The 15,907-nt window shown below is 46.7% G+C and overlaps 2 protein-coding genes across 3 annotated transcripts in view; one reads left to right on the plus strand and one right to left on the minus strand.

Annotated features, from left to right (window-relative positions):
• The window catches only part of LOC137358586 (beta-1,4 N-acetylgalactosaminyltransferase 1-like), a 110,183-nt gene extending 103,110 nt beyond the window's left edge, over positions 1-7,073 (minus strand). For both annotated transcript variants that reach the window (XM_068024597.1, XM_068024596.1), the window contains exons 1-2: positions 7,039-7,073; positions 525-586 (exon numbers count right to left, since the gene is read on the minus strand). In XM_068024597.1, the coding sequence (XP_067880698.1) occupies positions 525-586; positions 7,039-7,058 (82 nt within the window). In that variant the 5' untranslated portion in view covers positions 7,059-7,073. The remainder of the gene's footprint in view (positions 1-524; positions 587-7,038) is intronic.
• The window catches only part of slc26a10 (solute carrier family 26 member 10), a 249,493-nt gene that overhangs the window by 207,597 nt on the left and 25,989 nt on the right, over positions 1-15,907 (plus strand). The window lies entirely within an intron of this gene.

The raw sequence follows: 15,907 nt of genomic DNA on the forward strand, positions 1-15,907 counted from the left end.
TCTAATGAAATTCAAGGTTCCCATTCATACTTGGAGGGGGTTGTCTCTTTCAAAGTCAGTGGGTGGGGATGGTCTTGACTTTCATGCTAATGAAGCCATTCTAGATAATTCAATCACTTAGAGCAAGCCATTGTCCTGGCTGGGCTTCTTGTCCTAGCTCCTAGTATTTCAGATGTAAATGGCAGTGGCCATCTTGGCTGCTGTTTTTTTAAAAAGTTACTTGTAGGGTTTTTTTTCATTAAAAGCCTAAGGTAAATTTCCAACCATTGAAATTAATATTTCCCATTTGGCATATAGGGTTTTTTCTGACAATATCCTTCCCAATGTGTATAGGCGAAAGGAGCAATTGAATGCATGTGGCATTCAAATCTCCTTATGAGAACCCCTTAATTTGATGAACAGGAAGAGCTTTCATTCCATCAATGTGCAGCTAGTGTGTGATTGCAATCACCCTATCCTACACACTGATGCCCATTACCCAAGAAGATATTATAATGCTTTCATTATGTGTCAGTCTACCATACCAGATTTCATGACTCTCAGCATGGCTGATCGGCGATTGTGGCTTATGACTCCAGTAAGGATTCTGTAGACAGAAAAGCAGTTACAAAAAGGAGCGGTTACAAAAAGGTGCCATCAAATCCATACACCCGATCTTTCTATGCCTACCCTTTGTGCAAGCAAATTTACTTGTTCTAGTTCTTAATCTACTGCCCCTGTGAGGTGCTGCCAGACTGAGCTGAGGTTCAGTGAAGGGTGGTTGGGATGTTTTCTCTGGAGCCGTAGAGACTTGAGCTGACTCATGTCTCAGTGAAGTAGCTGTCCTAGAGGCACAGTGTCCACAGACTTTCTCTTGCAGTGTCATGAGGTGTGGGCCTATGCTCCCTCTTGTGGAAGCATTGGAGGGGACCTTAAGGAAGCTGGCTCATTGCCACTCTCCGAGAGACAGCAACATCTGTGCCCACCCCTTGCAGCCCACTGGAGCTGGGCACAGGCTCTGAGGTGCTACTGGTTGATGTCATCACAGAACAAATAGTCCCAATCAGGTCTTGGAAGCCCTTTGAAAGTGTTGTGCTACAGCTCAACAGAGCTCTGGTGCGACCCCAGCTGGAATACTGCAGTCAGTTCTAGGCACTGCAGGAAGGATACATTGGCCTTGTGGAAATGGTGCAGCACAGATTCACCAGAATGAAACTAGGGCTAAAAGGGTTAAATGATGAGGCCAGCTTGCATAGACTGGATTTCGATTCCCATGAATATAGAAGATTAAGAGGTGATCGAATTGAGGTATTTGAGATGATTAAGGGATTTGTTCGGGGAAATGAGGAGAAACTATTTCCTCCAATGGGGGGAGTCCAGAACAAGGAGGCATAACCTTAAAATTAGAGCCAGGCCATTCAGGTGCGATGTCAGGAAGCACTTCTTCACACAGAGGGTCATGGAAATCTGGAATTCTTCCCCCCAAAAAGCTGTTGAAACTGGGAGTCAATTGAAAATTTCAAACCTGAGATTGATAGATGTTTGTTCGGTAAGGGTATGAAGGGATATGAACCCAAGCTGGGTAGATGGAGTAAAGATATGGATCAGCTATGAGGAAAAGAAAGACTTGCATTTCTATAGCACCTTTCACAATGTCAGGGCACCCCCAAGCACTTTATAGCCAATGAAGTAATCTTGAAGTGTAGTCACTGTTATAATGTGGAAAACACAGCAGGCAACTTGTGCACAGCAAGCTCCCACAAACAGCAATGTGATAATGACCAGATAATCTGCTTTTAGTGATGGAGGGATAAATATTGGTCAGGACACCAGGGGCATCTCCCCTGCTCTACTATTGAAACAGTGTCATGGGATCATTTATATCCATCTGATCTGCGATAGCAGATTGGGTCTCAGTTTGACATCTTATCCAAAGGGCAGCCCCTTCAACAGTGCAGCACTCCCTCAGTCGTGCACTGGGGTGCCGACCTAGATTATGTGCTCAGGTCTCTGGAGTGGGACTTCAACTGACAACTGAGGTGAGAGTGCTACTCACTGAGCCACAGCTAACATGCCAATGGTGACCCACTTGAATGGTAGAGCAGGTTTGAGGGGCTGAATGGCCTACTCCTGTTCCTGTATTCAAGCTGAGCCTCAAAGCATCATCTGCAATTGGGTTGTCGGCCATAAAAACAGAAAATGCTGGAAATACTCAGTAGGTCTGGCACCATTTGTGGAGAGAGAAACAAAGTTAACATTTTAGGTTGATGACTTTTCATCAGAACTGGAAAAAGTTAGGGTTGTACCAGGTTTAAGCAAGAGGCAGGGAAAGGAGGGTCATTTGGGTGGGTAGGGATGTGAGGAAGAACAAAAGGGAAGGTCTGCAATAAGGTGGAAGACAGGAGAGATTAAATGACAAAAGCGATGAAGATGCAAGGCAAAAGGAGGTGGTAGTGAGACAAGTGAAGGCATATTATCTGCCACTCTGGAAGACAGAAAGGTCCTTCTGATGCCTCCTTGCAGTAGAAATCTCCAGTACTGTCACTCCTTCCAGGGTGTTCTGCACGTCATGAGAAGCTACCTGTAATGTATTACAGATGTGTGTAGAAGAGTCCTCCTATTTGTCCATCATTTCAACCATACATGTTGAAACAGTCTCTATTGCCTGCACATGGGAGCTACACTCTATAATCATAGCTCTTTGGAGGCTGGGCCCCTAAGATCTGAGTCCCTAGGCTCCTCAGCCATTGGCAATTATTTCACCCCCACCATGGAGGAATGGCACTCTCCCCCTCTTCCTCATCCTCAGATCCTCATATCTTGCACAATGATAAGTCTCCTGATTCACTAAATACTCTCTCTTGAGTGGGTGCCTCTGGGCTGGTGCTGGAGTATGTGAGAGTAGTAGGTGCTGCAGATCTGGAAGTGATCATCAGTTGACCTCACTCAATACACCCAGTAAGATGTGAAAAATAGAAGAGCTGGTTTCACTCAGCACACAGTGACTTTTTTGATTCTTTCATGGGATATGAGCATCACTGGAAAGGCCAGCATTTGTTGCCCAACCCTAATTGTCCTTGAGAAGGTGGTGGTAAGCTGCAATTAATTTGGTGTAGGTATACCCACAGTGCTATCAGGAAGGGAGTTACAGGATTTTGACCCAGTGACAGTGAAGGAATGGCTGATATATTTCCAAGTCACGATGGTGTGTGACTTGGAAGGGAACTTGCAGGTGGTGGTGTTCTCATGCATCTGCTGCCCTTGCCCTTCTAGTTGGTAGAGGTCGTGGGTTTGGAAGGTGCTGTCGAAGGAGCCTTGGTGAGTTGCTACAATGAATCTTGTAGATGGTACACACTGCTGCCACTGTGCACTGGTGGTGAAGGGAGTGAATGTTTAAGGTGGTGGATGGGGTGTCGATCAATTGGACTGCTTTGTCCTGGATGATGTTGAGCTTCCTGACTGTTGTTGGAGCTGCACCCATCCAGGCAAATGGACAGTATTCCATCACACTCCTGACTTGTGCCTTGCCGATGGTGGACAGGCTTTGGGGAGTCAGGAGGTGAGTTACTCACCGCAGAATTCCCAACCCCCGACCTGCTCTTGCAGCCACAGTATTTATGTGGCTGGTCCAGTTAAGTCTCGGGTCAGTGTGACCCTCAGGATGTTGATAGTGGGGGATTCAGTGATGGTAATGTCATTGAACCTCAAGGGGAGATGGTTAGATTCTCTCTTGTTGGAGATGGTCATTGCCTGGCACTTGTATGGCGCGAATGTTACTTGCCACTTATCAGCCCAAGCCTGGATATTGTCCAGGTCTTGCTGCACGTGGGCATGGACTACTTCAGTATCTGAGGAATCACAAATGGAACTGAACACTGTGCAATCATCAGCAAACATCCCCACTTCTGACCTTATGATTGAAGGAAGGTCATTGATGAAGCAGCTGAAGATGGTTGGGCCTCGGACACTACCCTGAGGAACTCCTGCAGTGATATCCTTGAAGAAACAGCAGCTGATTGTAAGGGCATTGCAATACTTTGAGGATGCACAAGAAGCTGACGCTACATATGATGATCCCCTCCATGCCTTTATGAACCTTCTCCATTGCCACCTTGGCCCCAACCTCGCTATCTGCCTGCTTATTATCTGCAGAGATTCCTGTTTGTGTGGATTCAGGGCTTTCAGCAGTTCATGTTCCTGCCCCAGTTGCAGTTCTCTAGTATTGTTTTGCTTCCAGCCCTTTTTTTTGGTGAGGAAAGAACATGATGTTAAAAGAATGCGAGTCGCAATGGGTTCTTCTCTACACCCATATGAGTGCATGGATACCCATGATAATGAGACCTGCAGCTGCATTGTCATTTTTCCTGTGACCCAGGGATGGCACAGGAAGAGCATGAGAGGGAAGGAGATGAGTGAAGCCTCAATCATTGGCACAAAGTGGGAATTGGCAACAGCACCTTGACCTATCTTGACCAAACCACCACTCCCCCACTCCCACCCCTGATCCGCGACCCCGTGAACCACTTCCTGCCCTGTGTGGCAGTTCTTCTGAGGGTGGAGACTGCACTCGCTGCCTCTGCCGCCTGGCCTGAATCACTGTCTCATACAGATTCCTCCCCTTACTCTCCAGCAATCTTTCCCTTTAGCCCTAATTTCATCCAGAAATACACCCATGGAGTGTCTGGGAAACTGGGCGGCCTTTTTGCTGCTGCCTCCCCCCAACCCTGCTCTGCTTTAATTATCTGCAGTGTCTTACATTGCAGCACCGCTCGATAATCTTCCTCCAGGGGAGGCAACCCAATGAGGAAGGTCTTACTGCACCTGCTTTGCACAACTAATAAGAGGATCCCAGAGGGAAATACAACAGGTTAACAGCAAAGACACGCGAGTGGGCAGAAATCCCACCCAGCACTGGGAGAAGTTAGGGCTAGGCGATGTGCAAGACAAGTCAAAGACTGAGCTAAGTCACGCCTGGGTTCCAACTTATTTCAGACATCAGTGCAAGGTGCAAATATGTTTGCTCTAATAGGAGCATTCTTGTGTTTTTTCTTTCTCTGTTACTCTCTGTGTTTCAGTTACTTTGCCCCTTTCTCTATGTTTCTACCTCTGCCTATGTTTCAGTCGTTCTGCTCCTTTTACGAGGGCGGCAAGGTAGATAAGGGGGAGCCAGTGGCTGCAGTATGTATGGATTTTCAAAAGGCATTCAATAAGGTTCCTCGCAACAGGTTGCTACAAAAGATTAGGACTCATGGGATTGTTAGTAATAGAATGGATTGAGAATTGGTTAATGGACAGAAAACAGAGAGTCAGAATAAATGATTTTTTTTCAGGATGGCAGGTTGTAACCAATGCAGAGCTGCAAGGATCAATGCTTGAGCTCAATATTCCCTCTAATTTTTTTTTGTGCGCAGCCCGTTCATTTCAACGTTCAGTACCTTTCATTTTTATTGTGCAGCCGCGCCTGCATGTTACCTTAAATGTGACAGCTTGTGAGTGGCCCGTGCAGTACCTTCCAGAATGCTGCACATCCACATACGCAAGCACCTTAGAGGGAACATTGTTTGAGCTTCAGCTATTTACATTCTATATCAATGACTTAGATGAAGGGACCGAGGGTGATGTAATGTGCTGGAAGGTGGGCTTAGATTGGGAGGCTAGTTTTTCAGCCAGTGCAGACACGATGGGCTGAATGGCCTCTTTCTGTGCTGTAACCCTTTTCTGGTTCTATGGTTCTATCCAAGTTTGCAAAGTTAGATGGGAACGAGTAAGCTGTGAGGAGGACACAAGGAGGCTGAAAAGGGTAAAGTGAGTGGGCAACAAGTTGGCAGATAGAATATAATGTGGAGAAATGTGAAGTTACCCACTCTGGCAGGAAGAATAGAAAAGCAGAATATTTTTTGAAAGATGAGAGACCAGTATATGTTGATATGTAGAGGGATTTGGGTGCTCTTGAACACGAATCACAGAAAGTTAGCATGCATGTACAGCAAGCAATTAGGAAGGCAAAAGGTTTGTTAGACTTTATTTCAACGGAGTTTGAGTATAAGAGTAAGGTAGTCTTGCTGTAATTATAGAGGGTGTTAGTGAAGCCAACCTGGAGGACTGTATACAGTTTTAGTCTCCTTGCTGAAGGAAGAATATACTTGCCTTAGAGGGGGTGAAACAAAGGTTCGCTAGACTGATTTCTGAGATGAGAGGGCTGTGCTATGAGGAGTGATTGAGTAGAATGATCCTATATACTAAATTTAGGGGAATAAGAGGTGATCTCATTGAAACATAAAGTTCTTAGAGGGCTTGACAGGGTAGATGCTGGGAGGTTGTTTCCCCCGGTAGGAGACAACTAGGGGGCGTAGTCTCAGGATAAGAAGTCAGCCATTTAGAACTGAGATGATGAGAGATTTTTTTCACTCAGAGGGTCGTGAATCTTTGGAATTCTCTACCCCAGAGGGTTGTGGATGTTCAGCCATTGAGTATATTCAAGACTGAGGTCGATAGATTTTTGGATACAAAGGGAATCAAGGGATATGGGGACTGGGTGGGAAAGTGGAGATCAGCCATGATCGTATTGAATGGCGGAGCAGGCTCGAGGGCCTACTCCTGCTCCTATTTCCTAAGTCCTTATTTTTCTCACAGCCTTCCTCTCTCTGCCTGTGTTTCAGTCATTCTGCACCTTTCTCTCTGTTTCTTGATCTATCTGCACCTTTGACACAGCTGACCACACAATCCTTCTCCTTTGTCTATCTGATTGGGACTGCCCTTAACTGTTTTCCTTCTTATCTATCCCACGTGATTTTGTATGTAAATTAGCCATGCGGTGACAGGCACGGGGGACATGTGGGATCATGTGGCGGAGGCGGCCTTTCATTGGTGGAACTCGCCGTCACTGCCCCGAGCACCATGATATATTAACTCTGTGCTTGCAGCCTCAAGGATCAGTAGCCTTCCTTTCATGTAAATATCTTCAGACTAACTTAAATTGAAGCTTTTACTTAAATCAAGATGTTTCTGCCTCCTGTATGTAGTGAAAGTCACCACCAAAGTTCACATCATTTATTTTACCTGGAGCCAAAGTGAATCATATGGCAGGCAGCAGGCAGCGTCCTGCCCTGTGGTTCAGTGATGCCTCCCTGCAGGTTCTCCTCCAGGCTGTCAGGGAAAGGCGAGGTCCTCTTGTGATGAAATAATTGGCATAATTAGGTAGAAACAAGAAATGCAGGTCTGGCAGCATCTGTGGAGAGAGAAGCAGAGTTGGGGTTGGGGAGGGTTTGAACTAAAATGGCAGGGGGATGGGGACCTTTGCAAGGAGTCAGAGGAGGGGGGATCAAGGACAAGAACAAAAGACAGTAAGGGGAATAAGAAAAGTGATAGGCAGAGAAATCAAGGGTCAGAATCAAACAGGGACACTGAAAAATATTGGGAAGGGGCAGGTAATGTTAAAAAGACAAGCCTTAAGGCGTGCGTCGCATTCGCAATAAAGTGGATGAATTAATTGCGCAAATAGATATAATAGATGCACCAGACAGGAATAAACAATTAGAGATAGCATTAGATCCAAGGAAGAGGCATACAAATTCGTCAGAAAAAACAAGAGACCTGAGGATTGGGAGCAGTTTAGAATTCAGCAAAGGAGGACCAAGGGATTGATTAAGAAGGGGAAAATAGAGTACGAGAGCAAGCTTGTGGGGAACATAAAAACTGACTGTAAAAGTTTCTATAGGTATGTGAAGAGAAAAAGATTGGTGAAGACAAATGTCCCTTACAGTCAGAAACAGGGGAATTTATTATGGGGAATAAAGAAATGGCTGACCGACTAAGTGCATACTTTGGTTCTGTCTTCACAAAGGAGGACGCAAATATCATACCAGAAATGTTGGGGAACACAGGGCTTAGTGAGAGAGAGGAACTGAAGGAAATCAGTATTAGTAGAGAAATGGTGTTGGGGAAATTGATGGGATTGAAGGCCGATAAATCCCTAGGGCCTGATGGTATGCAGCCCAGAGTACTTAAGGAAGTGGCCCTAGAAATAATGGATGCATTGGTGGTCATCTTCCAAGATTATATAGACTCTGGAACAGTTCCTACAGATTGGAGGGTAGCTAATGTAACCCCACTATTTAAAAAGGGAGGTAGAGAGAAAGCAGGGAATTATAGACCAGTCAGCCTGATGTTGGTAGTGGGGAAAATTCTGGAGTCCATTATCAAAGATTTTATAGCAGAGCACTTGGAGAACAGTGGTAGGATCGGGCAGAGTCAGCATGAATTTACGAAAGGGAAATCATGCTTGACAAATCTACTAGAATTCTTCGAGGATGTAACTAGTAGAGTTGATGAGGGGGAGCCAGTGGATGTGGTTTATTTGGACTTTCAGAAGGCTTTCGACAAAGTCCCACATAAGAGATTAGCGTGTAAAATTAAAGCGCATGGGATTGGGGGTAGTGTGTAATTTAGAGGGCTGCACGTGGTCAGTCACAGGGCACGTGTGGCCTGCAGCCAGGGCAGGGGACAAGGGTAGCGCCGGTGCCAGCTTACCGGAGGGTAAGGTTGCACACGGGTTCTGCTGCAGAGGACTCAGACGAGGAATTCAATTGGGCTACTGATAGAAGAATGCTGATGGTTATGCACAATGAAATGCCTGGTACATTGGCAGGTCTGCCAGAAGGCCTGCACGCAATGACAAGAAGCATGGAGGAGTCCAGCATCAACTTGGCACAGGGCTTTGTACAGAGATTGGAGCTCATCCTTTCCAGCATGGAAGTGGTAGCCAACTCCATTAGCACTCTTGTGAACCCGACCGTGATGCAGTATCGAATGGCCGATGTCTCAGCTTTCATTGCAACAGCAGCAGAAGCCACCCAGGGTCTGAGTGCTGCACTGGAGGATCAGACTGCTGCCATCATGGCTGCGGATACCAGTGCTCAAAGGGGCTTTCAGCCTCTCAGCCGTCCAGCAATCTCTCCTCCAAAAGATTACTAGGACTGCTGAGGTGTTGCCCTGTAGGAGTGGCAGTGTCTCCGTGGAGCACAAACCACCTGTCCTCCCTCAGGATGACAGCATTCGTCCTCCCACCCCTGCCACTCCGCCAGTGCCCTTGCTGTCACGTGTCAACCAGCCAGCCCAAACTGCTGGTGCCCATGCTGAGCTGGTGCAGTCCAAAGCCGGGCCTTCTAAGGTCCGAGCCGTTCGAGGTCATCCTTCAAGACCATCTGCGGTCTCCCAGACTGAAATTCAGCAGCCTTCCACCAGCCATGCTACAAGCACTGGGGTAGCACTGCGTAGGAGCACTAGGCCAGGCAAAGGCAGGCACCCTAAGAAAATGCACAAGGGTGATCAGTTGATGTTTCTGTGTAATATGGCATGATTTGATTGATATCTTTGGCTGGGAATATTTATTTTGTGGTGGCTTTTAATTTTGCATTGTGGCCAAGTGGATGCTGTGATGGTCAGTGACAGAGGGGAGGTAAGGAGCGGGACTGTCAATGAATGAAGAATTGAGGTTGATTTTACTGGTATCACAGTCAATGAGTCAGACAGCCTGGTTGGAAAAGGGCTGCGCTAATTGCCTCCTCCCTTCCTCCTCTTCCAGCTAGTCACTTTATAGTCCTGATGGCGGGATTGTGCAGAATGCAGCAGACCACCAGGAATCTTGACACCCGCTCTGCCAAGTACTGCAGGGCTCCTCCAGAGCGGTCCAGGGAGCAGAAGCATGGTTTTAGCATGCCACCGATGTGCCCTATGATATTTTGTGTGGCAGCATGGCTTTTGTATGCATGTTGCCCAAATGTGCACATGGTAGCACACCAGAATCATGAGCCAGGTGGCATGCAGATGTCCCACCTTGCTCAGTAGCTACCCTTAGTTTTACTGTGATGGCTCAAATGCAGATGGCCACAGAATGACGACATCATGACTGCTGCCAGGATACCAGACATTGACCTGTATGATTCTCTGCATATGCTCACACACCAGCTGGACGTTGAGGGAGTGGAATCCCTTTTGCATACGTTACATTTCGGAGTTGAAATGCGGCCTCTGCAATGCGATGTGCATGCAGTCAATGGCACCCAGCGCTATGGGAAAACCTGCAATCCTCACGAAGATGAATGTTCACTCTGTCTGTTTCTCTCAGCCAAGATAGAATGAAATATATACAGCTCTCTTGGAATACAGAGCCTCAGTGACCTCCCTTATGTAATGGTGGATGGAAAACTGGGAAATGTTGCAAATATTGCCTGCTCCAGCCTGGAAGGAACCCGACACAGAGAAGTTCATGGCCACGGTCACCTTCACAGCTACTGGCAATGCCATCTTTGCCCTGCTCTCGGTTGCAGTTCTACCTGCAGAAGAGGACATCCTTAGTGAAGCACAGACATCAGATGCACTGTTCCACGCTAGCGTTCAGGCAGGAGAAATGCCCCCTGAACAACAACCTGCTGAGAGCCCTTTTCCTCCTCCCTTTTCCAGCAGCTTGCCTTGCCCTGTTCCGTCTCTGCTCATTCTCCCTGTCATGCCGAAGTCCAAAGGGAATGCTTATTACTGCACCCGAGTCAGGGAGAAAGTGGTTTGCACAGAAGCCTTGAAGTCAGGGCAAAGTCCTTTGGGACCTGCCACACCACTCCCTGTAGATTTTGGTCAACTTGAAAGAATTCTAAAAACTACCAATGATTTTTATAAACACACCAAGAGCCAGTAGAAATTAATCATCAACCAATCCTTTAAATAGAGCCTATAGGGAGTCGATCCTGTGAATGTGTGTTCATTTGGGCATGTTTGAGAGGACATTAGCTGGGAAGTTGAGCTCCAAAATGGCAGAGCTGACATCAAATTAGTGCCTACTCTGCACATTTTCATTGGACACTTTCCAACTCTCTGACCAAAATGGCCTGCAGCACAGCTCACACGAAAAGTGTGCGCACGTACACCGCGCATACCATTTTGGACCCCTAAGACCACTCGTAGCACCCAAAAAACAGGCACTCACATCCGAATGTTGTGGCTATTGCCTTCAGTCCCCTAGCCACTGACTCCACCCCCCTCCTGGCCAATATCTCTGGCTGACACCCTCATTTGTACCATTGTTACCCCAACTATTCCAGTGCTTTCCTGGCTGGCTTCACATCCTCCATCCCCTGAACGTCCTCATCTGAAATTCTGCTATCCGTATCCCAACTTGTGGCAAGTCCTGTTCATCCAACCCCACTGTCCTCACTAACCTATATTGGCTCCTGGCCGACAACGCCTCGATTTTAAAATTCTCATTCTTGTTTTCAAACTCCTCCATGGCCTCAATACTCCCTGTCTCTGCAACTTACCTGAGACTTTTAAAAGGAATAAACCCTGTTGAGATCAAATAAGAGGAAGGGGCAAGAGGGGAGCCTGAGACCCCTTCCTCACCTGGCCATAACAGAAATTTGGGGGCTATAGTCTGGGATCATAATCCAATGACAAACAAGAAATTGGAAGTGGGAAACCAAATTGATCCAAATCAAAATTTCAAAAAAAACCCTGCAATACAGGTTTTCTTTTGGTTTTGATGCCAGAGTGGAAACATCACATGTCCACATCCGAGGCCAGCATCTTCCCAAGCTGGGGTGAAGTAACTTGGGACAAGTTGAAGAGTTGAGGAATGTAGCTGGGCAGTTAGGGATTATTTTCCATGCAAAAGCTAAGAAATCTGAAATCCTAAGACTTGTGGCCAACCAATTTTCACTTGAACTTGAAGATCCAGAAACAGACAGGATAATGTTAGCAAAAATGCAATTAAAACAGAGGAATTCCAGAGAGAGAAAGAGCAGAGCGAGAGTATCAAGAAAGGGAAAAAGAAAGGGAAGAAAGAGAGAACTTTCCAGAAGGAGAAGGAGGAAAGAGAGCTAAGGTGGCTTGAATTAATTACGGGGTGCCACAATACCCCTTGTGAACGCATGGCTAGTGAGGAAGCTACCTCTAGCTCAGGGCCTGGTGCTGAGCTCTTAAAGTTCTCCCAGTTGATGCCAAAGTTCAATGAGGGAGATGTTGAAGCATTTTTTGCCAGTTTTGAAAAGCTTGCAAGACAGCTGAAATGGCTGGCCGACAGCTGGACCCCGTTGTTACAAAGCAAGCGAACAGGAAAAGCCCATGAGGTTTATTCACTGTTGTCAGATGAAAGTTCATCAGATTATGAATTGACTAAAAATGCTATCCTCGGGACATATGAGCTCGTACCGGAAGCATATCGCCAGAAATTCCGAACGCTCCAGAAGCAGCTTGACCAAACTTACCTCGACTTTGAAAGAGGTAGCATCTTGCTTTTGACCAGTGGATAAGGGCACTTAAGGTACAGCCCACATATGAAAACCTCAGAGAGGGGATTCTTCTTGAGGAGTTTAAAAAATTACTTCCCTTTTCTATTAAAACTCACGTAGAGGAACAAAAGGTTCAAAGAGCCAGGCAGGCTGCAATGCTGGATGATGAATTCACCCTTGTGCATAAGTCCTTACGCCAAGGAAAACTGTTTCCTAGTCACCCCCACAACCCCGAAAAACATAAAAGGTGGGAGGGCGATAGGAGCCCGAGCAGTCTGGGCAAGAAAGGAAAGCTGGACAGACATGGAGGCGGTGGGGGCCTCCTCAAGCCAAAAAGATAGTGCTGAGAGCAGGAGTGAGATCCGGAGACTTGTGTGTTTCCACTGTAACAAGGCAGGTCACCTCCGAGCTGACTGCTGGAAACTACGGGGAAAGCCTGCAGTATTAATCAGGGCACACCAGACCTGTGCAGGAGAAGGGGCCCTGATAGAAAGCACAGCAGAATAGGCTGTGGCTTTAATCGCAGCAGTAAGACCCAATGAACATACTGCTGTGGGTGATGGAAAATTTAACAAAATCCCTGAAGGTTATCAGTATCCCAAGGAAAGGTGACCTTATACCCCTTGGGTGGGGCAAGCAAGCCCATAGTCATACTCCGGGATACTGGAGCCACGAGATCCCTTCTGCTGGGAAAAGGCATGACCTTTCTCCCAGAGAGTGCAGTGAATGCTTGGGTGCTAGTGAATGGTACCGGGTGCACTTGGAGTGCGACCTAGTTTCAGGACCAGTGACTATGGGGATTGTCCCTAGTTTGCCTGTGGATGGGGTTGACCTGCTCCTAGGTAATGATCTGGTGGGAGCGAAGGCGGTAGCTTCCCCAATAGTTTTAGAGAGACCGAAAGAGGTAAGAGAGATAGAACAGTTGCAGGAGACGGTCCCCGGCATTCTCCCTATGTGGTGACTCGGTCCATGACCAAACCAAATCAGAGGCGGCTGAACTGGCACTGCAGACAGATGACCCTACTGTCTGATTGTCTGAAACCTTCTTTGGGAAGTTAGAGGACCCAAAGGCTGGGTTAAACTGATTTTCCCTCGTTGAGGCTCAGCAAACAGGGCACACCAGACCTGTGCAGGAGAAGGGGCCCTGATAGAAAGCACAGCAGAATAGGCTGTGGCTTTAATCGCAGCAGTAAGACCCAATGAACATACTGCTGTGGGTGATGGAAAATTTAACAAAAAGAGGTTATCACAGACAGCACAAACCGAACTGAAGCAGAGGAAAGTCCCAGAGAATTACTATTTGAAGAATGAGTTACTAATGAGGAAGTGGAAAAATTAGACTCCACACCCTCCTATGTAAATACAGGCCTACGCAGGCTGCTAACAGCATTTACAGAAACCTTCAGGGACAAGGAAAGTTCCCAAAAAGGCAAACCAACAGTGAGAACGATACCTCACTTAGTCGAAGTGCCGCAGAATAGTGCAGTGAAAGCTGAACAGATACCTGCGAGCAGGAATGTCCCACAGGACATGGGGGCAATTAGCAAAGATACCCTCCCCACAGTAAAGAGTAGAGGGAAACAAAAATGCCCTAAAGTGAACAGCAGTTGTATGACTCACCAGAAAACTAAAAGTAAGGTCAGGGTGGACCTACCCACTGAAGAACCCAATGATCACAGGGCCCAAACCCAAAGCTAATCAAACCCAACAATTTCAATTACAAATTCAGCAAGAACAAGGACCCAGAGGAAATCTCAGCCACCTCACAGGGACTTAAAACCAATTTATTGCCCACTACCACCATAGGGAGGAAAATTATCAAGGTACTGGAACCTGCATGGTTAAAGCCACGTGTTCCAAAAACAGCAGTTGAGGGTTAAAGATTGTATATACAGGAGAACATGCCTCAAACAATAGTGGAAATTTGCAGACCCCAGTTGCACCAACAGCCAACTGTTTATTGAGATGCACCTCTCCAGAGTATTACAAATTGATACCAGAGAAACCCTAACCCCATTTGACAACACGTGACCATTCCAGACAAAACTCCAAAAAATTAACTCAGCAATGCTGTTGCAGAGAAAAAGAAGCTGCAGAAATTCGAAGATTAATGAGTGAATTTGGGAAGTGAATGAGAATGAATGTGTGTTTTCCTCCTTTTCTTTTCCATCCCTTTCATGAAATGCTCCCATCGTTGCATTTCATTCTGCGTGGTATGGAGGTGTCAGGAAAACCCTATTTGCCAAATGGGAAATATTAATTTCATCAGTTGGAAACTTACCTTAGACTTTTAAAAGGAATAAACCCTCTTGCGATCAAATAAGAGGAAGGGGCAAGCCTGAGACCCCCTTCCCAGCACTTTACATTGCCCCCACTCTGCCTCTGACAAGTCCAAACAAGTCACACTGTGAGAATGCAGAATTTAGTGGAGCCTGTGGGGCTTCTGGCACCGAGTCAAAAAGGCATTGGGAACCCTGCCTCGGCCATTTGGAGCCCCCCCCCATCCCCCACCAATTCTATTTAACGGAGCCCATGCAATTAACAGCCCGACACCACAATCCCCGTCCCTTTAAGGATTCCAGACCAGTACCACAATTTCTGTATATGCACGCAAGGCCTGATTGGCACCAATGGGGCCTTGTGAGACTGACTGCAATATTCCATCCATCCCATTGCCAGGAGTAGCTAAAGGGCATAGTTTTTCCACCAATTCCTTGGGCCTCTGACACTGGTCATCAGCCTTGTGGTTCTTTGCTGCACTGCCTCCAAATCCTGCACTTCTCCCTTGTGTCTCGATGACCAGAACCAGACACTGTACTGAAGGTGCAGTCTGTTCAGAGCCCTGTAGCAGTGTGACCATGATCTCTTCTGACTTGTTTTCTATGGTTTTGGCCATGTACAGAGGGACCGGTCATTCGAGACCACCTGTCTGCTGAAAAAGGACCGTCTCTCACAACAAGTGATCCCTCACTCTGGGGAACACTCATAAATGCAGATTGTCACCTCAGATATCTTTAGTGAGACACCTACTTGGAACATTCCTGGGCCTTGCGGGAACCCTTAAACCATTCAGCATTAACCAAGCTGCCGATAGTGCATTAGAACGTTTCTGTGTTAAATCAAGGGTTGTTTTATTCTGTCGTTTAGTTGCTACATTTGGCCTGGGCCCTTGTAAGAAGGGTAGTATTGAGGGGTATGACTCAAAATGACACCTGCTCCTTCTGCCAGCAGCTGGAGTTTCTTTCTCTTTTGCTACTCAGAATAGCAGAAAATCACACAGTCAACAGGCAGGAAGTTCAGTACTCTCTAAAATTACTGCAGTGTTATTTCTGCATCAATTCAAGCAGTGGAAAGTTAGGGACTGCAGGGATTCTGTTCAGCTTTGGGGAAGATAGTGCATGACCCTCCCCCCTCGGGAGAAGCAGGTTGTCAATTTCAATACATTAATCGCTCGATTACAGTGATATTAACATGGCTTTTGGAATTTAACTGTGGAGCCACATGTTTCCTGGCTTTCTTGGGACTCACTGGTGAAAGCAAGGCAAGAACACAGCAGCAATTGAGGGGGCTGAAGACGTGACAAGGAAATATACCAATAAGTGCAGCCTGCTTGGGTGAAGGATTTTGCTCACAGTACTTATACTGAGAAG

This window comes from Heterodontus francisci, chromosome X (genome assembly GCF_036365525.1).
Source record: "Heterodontus francisci isolate sHetFra1 chromosome X, sHetFra1.hap1, whole genome shotgun sequence".
NCBI lineage: Eukaryota > Metazoa > Chordata > Chondrichthyes > Heterodontiformes > Heterodontidae > Heterodontus > Heterodontus francisci.